The sequence below is a fragment of the Magallana gigas genome, chromosome 2, assembly GCF_963853765.1.
Source record: "Magallana gigas chromosome 2, xbMagGiga1.1, whole genome shotgun sequence".
NCBI lineage: Eukaryota > Metazoa > Mollusca > Bivalvia > Ostreida > Ostreidae > Magallana > Magallana gigas.
The window spans coordinates 11,374,867-11,386,078 of NC_088854.1; the positions used below are offsets into that span (position 1 = coordinate 11,374,867).

Genomic DNA, 11,212 nt, shown 5'->3' on the forward strand with positions numbered 1-11,212 from the left:
ATATTGACAAAACTTTTATTTCATAGACAATGCGAAAGTATTTCATAACTGTAGGAAAGCCCCCATTGTCTGCCACTTCTATTGTATTTGACAAAAAATATCATAAATGCTGTTTTACAAAAACTAACTAGCTAAGGATAACAACCCTTTTCAGTATGAATTGTTCTAAAAAAAAATAATCATTTAACTAAACGATGGTTTTGTGATACGTATGCATTTCACAATTAAAAGTTAAAATGTTAACATGTACCAAGTTCACACAATGTTATTCTAAATAGAGGGGATATGACTAATTTACGCCTCTGTGCAAAATTCACATTATAGCGACCTTTCGGCCATCATAAGAAACAAAGGCACAAATCTTGACAATACGCCTAAGCAATGAGTTGATTCAGTGAACAGACTTAAAATATTTCCACAGATTACCATCACATGGCCTTCGGCCATTTTTGTATTATCGCGGGAATCTTGTCTTCCGGTCGTTTTCTTACATCTGGTCATTCGAGAAAAAGTCACAATAAACATGCGTTCTCTTTTGTTTTCTTGAAATTCAATAACGATATGTAAATGAACAGTGTGTGAAAGAGAGTGCATATGCACAAAACCATTTTTTTCGAACAAGAGTTATAATTTCGGATTTACATTTCGTTAAGGATGTTCAAAAGAAGTGAGTTTATTTTTATTTATCAGTATAACTCATTTGATTTTACTAGTGATTAAATTTGTACATTTTCATTACATATTAATAAAAATCACGATTAATGATATTTTGAAATAATTTGTTTTAATAACGGTAATCATTATACAAATCTTCGGTTTAATAAAAAAGAAAACTCATTAAAAAAGATTTATATATTCAAGTTTACTACGATACTTGTACATTGATACTAAATATTCAACAAAATTACGAAAGAGTGGTACATTTTCTATTGTATGTAGGTATTCATGAAATGGTTGTGACAGCGATTTGTGCGACGTTATTGGGGCTAATCATTGACGTACAGCGTGAGTGCTAATTCAATAATACTTCGATAAAAATACCCACAAGCCGTAGTCATAATACCCATAATATATATATATATATATATATATATATATATATATATATATATATATATATATATATATATATATATATATATATATATATATATATATATGTGTGCAGCAAAGAAAATTAGAATAAGCTTGAACTCCTGTCCTTTTTACTGTTATAGACATTCAACAATTAATTTTTTAAATGCATGCATTGACGGATGAAATAACAGAACCAGCTTGCAGAAAAATATCAAATCGTATAAAAGATTTCAATTCCTAAGATACCACATTTCTTGAATTCAGTATATGATTTAATAAATTTTGGAACTTGTGCGGCCTTGTATGCAATATCAATATACCAAAATCTATATTAAGAAAGTACAACAAAAACACACCAGCCCAATACTATTGAGGTCCGTTTTTTTATTATTTTTTATTGCTTCTTCTTTGGCAGTAAACAGTTGGATGGTAAAGGGCCAAGATCCAGCAGGTTTGTCTGTTTAAAGTATCTCAATCCACAAAAAATTATGATTCAGTAATGATACTTATTTCGTAAATAAAGTCACATACCAATTATTCTTATCAACATCGAAATGATAAGAGTTGTATGCTCTTGACGAATTATCAATAGATTTCCTTTGAAAAGATACATGTATTTCTGAATATAACCCAAAAAAGTTTTAAATTGGGTGAGTTTTAACTCTTGAATAATAGTATGTTTGGGATTGCTACAGAACCTTGCGACCTGATGCCATCCAGCGATAAAGGTCCGGCTTACTATCGTCGACTTACACCTTGGGGTAAATGGTTAGAAATGCCCTGTCCTCCCAAGACGGTGTTTGTTGCCAAATGGTGCAGATGTGATTACCCAGAGATGGAAGGTACCTGTGAAATACTAATAGTTTCAATGAAAATCATTCACACTTTCTATTTTGATAGGAATACTATGACAATTTTGTTTTTTAACAGACATCTTAACGGAAGCTCATAAGGAGTCAAAAACTACTACGTTAGAACCAACAACTAAAAGGCCAACAACTCTACCAACAACCGCACCTAAAACAACCGTGCCAAAAACAACAACACCGACTTCAGTTAAACGGACATCGACTGTACCAACAACACCGACACGAACAACAACTGTAAAACCAACAACTGCAAAAACAACAACAACTGTAAAAACAACAACTGAAAAAACAACAACAAAAACTCCACAAACGACAACATCAGCGATAACTAAGAAGACCACAACAACTGTACCGACGACGAAATTGTCAACAACTGCAGCATCAACTAGCAAGACAACAGCTTTACCATCAACAACTACACCAAAAACCACAACCATAACAACAGTTGCGCCAACAGTAACGAAACAGACAACAATTGAGCCAACCAAACCCGCATCTACAAATCTACCATTAACGTCATCAGCCAAAGAACCATCGGATGCTCACCATCACTTCTCCACGGTGAAGCCCGTGATACAAGACTCAACAACACTCTCAGAAGTTGTCTACCCGATATCCACTCCGGTGTCTCCGTCTACAGCGGGATCTAATGGTCCGGCTGTAGGTGATCATGGACATGATCATGGTGGTCATAGTTTGGAACTAAGTACTAAACAAACAACCGCAGAACTATCACCGTCTCCTACGAAAGGCGTTGCTGCGGTCAATACAACACCAGCTCCCAACACGATGACTGATTCAATTATTGTTACTACCCACGGAGCAAATTCTGGCAACCATCCCCATAATGAGCCAACAATGCATAACCACACGGAGACAATGACCTCAACAACGATGACGCCATCAACGAAGAATCCAACTAGTGAGACAACAAGAACACATTCTACAACGGAATCAAGCTCAACAGGTACAAGAGTTTGACGTTAATAACTATAATTGCGGGTATTTTAAGAAACCATAGAGCAACGAAAATTATGTAAAAATGACATATATATTTGGACATATACGAGTATCAAATAACTAAAGTACATTTATACAAAAAATGTTGAAAATACTGAGCAGGTATTTGAAAATAAAACACATCTTGAAGTATTACAAAGCACAAAGGGCTATTAAAGTTAAATTCTAAATAGTTAAAAGCCTAATTGAGTTATTCGGTTATTCTACTTGGTTAACTTTGATACGTCATAGGTAGGTTGAAGTGATAAAGATAAACCAATTCAAACCGATAAGAACCCGACATCTATTGAAGGGGTGAGGATGACAGGGCTGTTTACCTCATGCGTCAGTGTGTCCACTCTTTTCACCGTTTTGTTGATTTAACAATCGTAGCCTATGGACAAGATGGCTTTTCCTGATAAACTTCAAACGACATCATTAAAGGGCAGATCTGAACGACTTTGAATCATTCGGCATTTCAGTTGATTTTCATTTAATGGACAAAGTAAAGCTAGAAAGCAAAAACATTATAACGATAAAATTCAAAAATATGAAACTCAATATAAAATTGTCTATTTTCACACTCTTTTTAACGAAAATAGCAACCGCATGTGAATTTCAAGAAATAGCAGACGACAAAATTTCGTACATGGGATTCATCAACGCGGATATCGGATGGATTCGGTTCCAGTGCCCTCATCACCAGGAATTCAGTTTGGCGCGCTGCGGCTGCTTCAATCCACAAGGTAATAGTGCTGGTGGCCAAGGTTTTTTTTTTAAAACATTCATATTTCATTACTGATGGACAATATTAATTAAACTTTTCAACTGTAAGTAAACTATATAGATTTTTCTTCCATCGAAACCCTTTTAAATTAATAGAAAACCAATAATTATTTCATTGATTAAAGTGCAGAAATAAAAACATTTTTCACTTACGTATCTATAAAAAAGACGACCTGGAATCAAAGAATTACATCGATTTGATAAAACCTTATACTGTGGCATTTAGCAATTGATATTTTTTTTTTCAGAGGAGACAACACCATATGCATCAACGATTTCAAGAACAACAGTTGGGATTCCGCAAGGTGATTGTCCATCAGCAATATTGTTTTCATCTTGAAATATAGGCTATAGATAAGGTCAATCATAAAAACAAAGATGCCTCAAGTTGGTGGTTTTTTTTTACTAAACTTTTAGGGTGCCCGTATGTGAAAGAGGGAAGGAAGGCCTTTCGGGAGTTTATTGACGTATTAAAAACATGGGTATTTTCCGAATGTGGAGAGAATTACGAGTTTAGTCAGCTGAAATGTGGGTGTGTTCTAGAAGGTATTGATCTTTAATGCTAATCAAGACTTTTTGATTATTGTGAATAATACAATGTATTGATATAATGTTTAATTAATAAAATTAGAGTAAACATTGAAATAAATAAATCAAATAAATGATTTTTATTCGTTCCTTTTTTTCGTATTCATAATTATGGTAATTAATCTAACAGGAACATCGCCAGATGGAGACGCCTTCGATCTTGTGAAAACTACAGTATCTCCCATCGTAACCTCACCTGGTAATACATTAGAACGTTGTTTGGAATACTTTTCACCGGAATTTTATATATATTACAAATTTTACAATATCAATTAGCCCTCATAAAACCCCCCAAAACCCGACAACAAACAAAAACGACAAAACGATAGCCCTGTCAAGGGGACCATTAAATCTATATTTTGTTACTAAGTGGGTTTAATAAGAAAAAAAGAGGCAATCATTATAAATCATAATTAAACTGAAAATGCTTTAATTGATACAGTTTTGATGTTGAATGAATTATTTAAAGTCTAATTATACAGACATACATGTTCAATACTAGGAAATTCATGTTATTGCCATTAGTATCTTAATTCTCATGAAATTCACACCATATTAATATCATACACTTATTGCATATCATTTTATATTATTTTATAAGCCTTATGCTAAACGCATAGGAGTTATTCACTACCCCTAGATAAAACAAAAGGTCTAAGTTGGTTTTGTCCCATCCAGGAATGGTCGTGTGTGTGTGGGGAGGGGGGGGGGGGTTATTCGCCGATGATGCTAGCATAATTGTATCGAACTGATCTACATGGCCGATATTTTTTTCTGTAACAGCGCTGACTTCCACAGAAGAAGTACCACCTGGTGAGTAGCACTTACAAGTATTCGTAATGGAAATCAACATGAAAGAATCTATTGTACAAGATTGTATCAAAGTAGTTGTACTTATTTGGAGAGAGGTATATAAAATATCGACATCGTATACGAAACAAAGTGTAACTTGAATTTTTTTACTTTAAAACATACTCTTTAGGTCTGAATTTTAATAAAAATTACGTTCTTTGAATTTTGACTGACTTTATATTCAAGGTTGCCCATACATTGCCGTAAGTAGATCCTCGTTCCGCGAGTTCGTGCCGGATATTCAGTCCTGGGTGTATTCGGATTGTTCTCCTGATCACGTGTTCAAACAAGGCGCATGTCGCTGTGAACCGGAAACTATAGCGATAAACGGTATAACAAGCGCTTTATGACATTACTCTACTTTGATCTAAAATATATAAATGTAGAGTGAAATAAAAGATTAACTTGAGTATGAAAATGTGAACTTTCCATGAATGCATAAGATGTAATGTGAAAAGGATTTTAAATTATTCTAAATCTTGTTTAGGATGTCCATTCATAGCAGTAGACAAGTCGTCTTTCAAAGAATATATCGATGTGCTGGGAGAATGGGTCACTTCAGACTGTCCAAATAACTACATGTATAGTGCTAAACAGTGCAAGTGTATTCTACAAGGTACAACGCCATTAAATCTATGTTTTAAATAAAATCATACATGCAATACAATTTAGACTGTTGGTAATAAATGTTGTAGAATTTTAACTAACTAGGGGCTGTAAAGTCCAACTGTAAAACGTAAGCCAAGTTTGGGATTTGTTTTTACTGTCATCTAGTAAATTGCCAACACAACGTGAAAAATGTAGACTGAGATTTCGTTTAAAATTTGAATTGATATGAAAACGCGTTTCTTTCAGATTGTAAGCACGAGGCGTTTGGTTTAGCATCGTTCAGAACTTACATAGAAGAAATAAAAGACTGGGTTATATCAGACTGTCCAAAGAATCACATTTTCATGCCCTCCTTGTGCAAATGCGTCAGTGAAGGTAGTTATACCTACAATCAAAACATGGTGTAACATTGCCAATTTTGATCAAAGTTACAATATTAAAACACTCCTAAATGTTTATAACGAAAGAACATTAATAGATAAAATAACTCCTCTATCACACAAAAAAGAACATTGAATTTATTGTTGGATTTTACAGCGGGTGGTCAGACTGCAGTACAGATCACTGATCACGTGGTTGGTCCGGTAGTGACCAGTACATCGTACCCAGTATCCACAGAATCCTTGTCCCTGGTCACAACTGCAAGTATGTACATGTTTTATGGCTGTACTTATTTTCCCCTTCATTATTTTAACTTTAATTTCATTTTGTGGAACTGTTTAATTTTTTTTGGTTCTGTATAGCTCAGAAACGATCATTAATCTGATACCATAAAAATAGATTCATTTATGTTTTAATGGTTTTGAAATTCGTATTCTATAGTTTCATATAGTTGTTTGATATTTCATTATTAAATTGACAGTACTTTATCTAATTTTTGGAGCATTCAAATAAAAATATCCCAACCATAAAAAACAATCGGAAACAAAACAGAAGCGCTATTAAGAAAATCAAAAACAAAACAAAACAAAAAAAATTAACAAAAACAAAACAAAACATAAAACAGGACCCCCCCCCCCCCCAAAAAAAAAAAAAACAAAAAAACTAACACCCTCTCGCAAAAAGTTCAGTGTGAATACTGCTTTTACAGACTGCAAGGCTGTGGCCACCATTGGGGGATACAAGCGCTTCATCCAGGAGGTGGGCGGCTGGGTGACTTACGACTGTCCAATACATACGGAATTTAACGTCCAAATCTGCTCTTGTCAACGAGCCGGTACGTACATTCCCGTAAAAAGATATTATTTATCCCATTATTTTTAATGTTATAAAGATTTTCTGTTGAGTGCAAGTAGATTTGTTTCATAAGTACTACAATAACTAATTAGGTTGTAAGTATGTACCCGACCAGACCGGATACAAGGAGTTCGTGGACCTGCTGGGGACCTGGATCTTCTACGATTGTCCCATAGGAACCTCCTTTCAGACCAGTAGTTGTAAATGTGACAAAGAAAGTGAGTCCAAACGAATTCATTGGTACACTGTCCTGTACTCTTAGTCCAAACAAATACAGTGAACATTGGTGCGCTGTCCTGAATTTTTTGCCTTTCATATCTTTATTTCAAAATACATTCTGTGATTCCAGGCGCCAAGCCACCATCTACAACCCCAGGACCAACGCAGCCTGATCACCATGATGGTATTGTGTTATTGCATAATCAATTCATTGGCCATTTTGGACCTAATTATTTACTGAATGGATACTAAATGTATCTATATAATGTTCATTATTCGGTTTTGACAGGTGGGCATCCTGGAGATTCGGACAAGATTTCAACCGGTATGTGTATATGAGAGAGAGAGAAAGAGAGAGAGAGAGAGAGAGAGAGAGAAAGAGAGAGAAACAATATTCCTATATTGTGGATAATTTCGGTGAAAGCAATATTGGTAAAATGTATTTTTTTCAAATACATTTTATGTTATTCAAAGTTGGTTACAAATAGTTATGATATGTTTTTGTTTCAAATTCAAGGCTGTCTAAAAGTCCAGAAAAACAATGGCTACATGGAATTTCTCGCTACTCTGGGTGACTGGGTTTACTACGACTGTCCTGTCCATCATGCCTTCAGTGAAGATGACTGCACATGCGTATTGACTGGTATGCCCATGTACTTTATTGAAAATCTGTATTCAAATGTAAAAAAAAAATAAGTGTTATTGAAAATAACTTAAAAATTTTATGATTTTTTTTGGAAACTGATAATTTCCTCCTTATAACAGGAACACAGACCGGACAAGATGGAAAAACAACCGGTAAGTATATTAGATAATTACGTAACCACGTCGGTGTGTAAACCAAAAATGTAATCATTAGTTTAGTATTTCACCATAAGCATTTTGATTACTTTTGTTTAAATGTTCTATCCTAGATATTGATTATGAGAGAAAGCAAACCACTTGAGCTACAAAAATGACGAATTAGTAATTTTATAACAAATCATAATTTTACCATGCTTCGTAAAACCTTTCAATGTTGACAATCTTAAATCAAAGTTCACTGACCCATTGTTAATGCTGAATAAATAAGGAATATAATTGTCTATTCAAATTCTCCATACATTTTAAAGTGGATCCTCGCGTCAGAGGTTAATCAACTTCACGTTTTTAATGATAGGATTCTTGATTAAATAAAAGTTATACGTCAGTTTTAATTCTTTTATCATTCGATAGTGTTTTGAATTTTTGAAGGTAAATATCCAATTTGCGTAGCATTAATGATTTCATTTGTCTTGCTGATGAATGTAATACGTCACCAATAAGTGTGAGTAAATACCGATTAATGTTTGTTCCATGAAGGCTGCGCATTCTCCTCCACGGGGGACGGAACATACCGACAGTTTGTGGACGAGGTCAGTCAGTGGGTCTCCTACGACTGCCCCGCCGGTCAGGTGTTCGACAACGGACTCTGTAAATGCAGGGGGAAAGGTACATCATCATCGGCAAAGCAATTCAGCCTATGTAGATTTTAAAGTAGTGTTAAAAACACTAACATCCACAACAAAAACTGGGATTGTACATGATATGTATACGCTTTTTGCAATGATTGATTAAATGTACATGTATTATGAATTATATGAAAGTTAACGTAATGAGTTTTACTTATTTTTCTTCTAAAAATCAGTATCTTATATTTAAACATAATTTGTACAGATTATCATCCATCACATGACGATCAAGTGACAACGGTAGCACCCCAACAGTCTAGTAAGTACAATGTTAATAAATCGATGATCGTTGTATTTCTCAGTATTGTTCTCATCCTCTAAGTATTGTTGTATTTCCAAGTCTTAGTACATACTAATGTGTTCTTGCCATCAGCAGCCGCGCCGTCGTGCTCCATGAAGACGTCAGACATGGGCCAGGACTACTTCCTGATGTTTGTAGAGGGGCACGGCGAGATTCTCTATCAGTGCGATTTCGGTTTCGTTTTTAACCAAACACAGTGTGGTTGTGTGAAAGAAGGTAACCAAGACTTCAGCATGGGTTTTAATATTTAAAATTCTATAACAAATATAACAAGATGCACAGAAACAATATTGCTCACATGATCAACATATATTAACATTGCCCAATGTGACTCAAGTTCCTTTTTAGATAAACTGTGTTGAAACTTATATGTTCATATCAATTATGTAGATTAAAATAAAAAAGTACGATTTCTCTCATAAAAGTAAGTTAAGGAGTAATATTTCTATCTTTTCTCATTCAAGCATACTTCCATAAATTATACTCTCCACTGAACATGTTATATAATTTATTATACCTATGTAAGAATTTCGAATCACACAATGTGGTCCATTTAATTCTGATTTGATAAGACCATGGTATGACTATATATTTTTCATACGACATGCTATGGTAAATAAAGTGTCGGATTGCACAGAGTAAAGCAATTGAAAAGTGACAATGTAATATAAACTAGTAGTAATGGCATAATCTGCATCTGTATCTCCCATGTTCTTCAGAAGTGTGTTTTATATATCTCCGATTTTTAAAACCATATTTGTGGCCCTATCTGACCACCAAGGGCAGCTCTTTTGAATTAAAAAAAATTAGATCTCTTCACGCATGCCTGTTTTCATTTAAATTTCAGCCTCAATGCTGACAAATTTTTCTTAAACAATGTATTTCTTTCTCATATTGGAACCCCACCTCTCTCATGGCTATACTTTAATTCAAACGTTCATAGTACAAGTTTTCTCGCATAATGATTAGAAATATTTGGCATCTAACTCATTTGAAAGAATGGTTTTTATTGCCATTTGATATATTCAGGCTTCTCTTTTTACAAACTTGTATCTACCTTTTAAAGAAAAGGTCATGCAAATATCTTGATAATACTGTCTGGATGATTCATCAAAAGAAGATTTTAAAATTGAATACCAAATTCTATACATTTATTTTTATTATTTATCCATTATGTCCTCTAAGAAGGGTGCGTGTTCATTAAAACAATACACAAGGATGCTTTGTGTCATTGAAATACGCAGAATGGTTCAGTAGAGAAGGACGGAAATCTAACCGTTTTCTTACTGTTTAATTGACTAAAACAACACATTGATGAAAATGATTTTCAGAATATTTTTCTATTACAGCTCCGAAACCTACGACACCCAAAACTACTTATATTACCCCAGGTACGTCTAAAGAAGCCCGATGTGTGTGCTTGAAAATGAGTTGGTGATGTGAAATTATATAAAAGCATATATATGTGCATGGAAATATCAAACTGCTTAGATTTAATATGATTTATTTTTTTTTATCTCCACACAAAACTATTTTATATCCACTTGCACTATATGACAATGTAACGGCTTTTCACCAAACCATTAACATCGCTGATATAAATAATCTATTTCCAATATACTTATATACTTTTGCTTTGCTTATGCTTTCCTCATATGATACTGTTATTTACAATTGATGGTTCGCAGGATGCCCGCTTATGCCTTCACCACTGGGTGAACAATATTTTAGGATGCAGGTTGGAATCATGGGGCTGATCGATTTTGCTTGCCCCGTTCAACAGAAATACGTGTATGAAAAGTGCATGTGTTCATACTGAAACGTCAAGGTATGCATGTCTTTGTCTTATCAGGTCTAACAATAGATCTAGTTTGTTTCATGTAGCATATTTTATTGATTAAAATTGAATCATGTGTTGGCATTTTTAAAATATATCTTTGAAGAGAATTATTATAATAAAAAGATTGACTATATATGCAGCTTTTAAATCGTACTTTTTTTTTTTTATAAGATTTAAATTCATATTTTAGAATTCAGCTTTCGAACTAGAATTTCAAAGTTAAAGGGAAGGATTTTGAAGACTACACCAGCGATAAAGAGAAGCGGAAGAAAACACTAACAGGAAATCCATTTGTTTACACTTGTTGACAATAAACAATTATATAGGTTATCGTATTTGTGTCGTT

At 33.9% G+C, this 11,212-nt stretch overlaps 1 protein-coding gene across 3 annotated transcripts; it reads left to right on the top strand.

Moving 5' to 3' along the window:
- Positions 1 to 482: 482 nt before the first annotated feature.
- LOC105336319 (uncharacterized) lies at positions 483 to 11,207 on the top strand. 3 transcript variants are annotated; one of them, XM_011440573.4, is made up of 26 exons: positions 484 to 667; positions 940 to 1,005; positions 1,493 to 1,528; positions 1,773 to 1,919; positions 2,008 to 2,913; positions 3,548 to 3,691; positions 3,980 to 4,036; positions 4,149 to 4,277; positions 4,450 to 4,518; positions 5,103 to 5,132; positions 5,358 to 5,501; positions 5,659 to 5,787; positions 6,027 to 6,155; positions 6,318 to 6,425; positions 6,871 to 6,996; positions 7,109 to 7,234; positions 7,366 to 7,419; positions 7,525 to 7,560; positions 7,753 to 7,878; positions 8,001 to 8,033; positions 8,577 to 8,705; positions 8,931 to 8,984; positions 9,099 to 9,242; positions 10,376 to 10,417; positions 10,715 to 10,854; positions 11,057 to 11,207. In XM_011440573.4, the coding sequence occupies exons 1-25, from the start codon at positions 655 to 657 to the stop codon at positions 10,843 to 10,845; spliced, it is 3,108 nt and encodes a 1,035-aa protein (XP_011438875.3). In that variant the 5' UTR covers positions 484 to 654; the 3' UTR covers positions 10,846 to 10,854; positions 11,057 to 11,207. The 3 variants fall into 3 exon arrangements, with proteins under 3 accessions (XP_011438877.3, XP_011438875.3, XP_011438876.3); XM_011440574.4 differs by having other exon boundaries at positions 9,102 to 9,242; XM_011440575.4 differs by lacking the exon at positions 10,715 to 10,854 and having other exon boundaries at positions 483 to 667; positions 11,057 to 11,182.
- Positions 11,208 to 11,212: the final 5 nt, after the last annotated feature.

Excerpts from the sequence above, each read along its gene's own strand:
- LOC105336319 (XM_011440573.4), top strand. Across the intron at positions 1,529-1,772 it reads AAAGGGCCAAGATCCAGCAG|AACCTTGCGACCTGATGCCA; the intron begins GTTTGTCTGTTT and ends GGATTGCTACAG. Across the intron at positions 5,133-5,357 it reads CACAGAAGAAGTACCACCTG|GTTGCCCATACATTGCCGTA; the intron begins GTGAGTAGCACT and ends TTTATATTCAAG.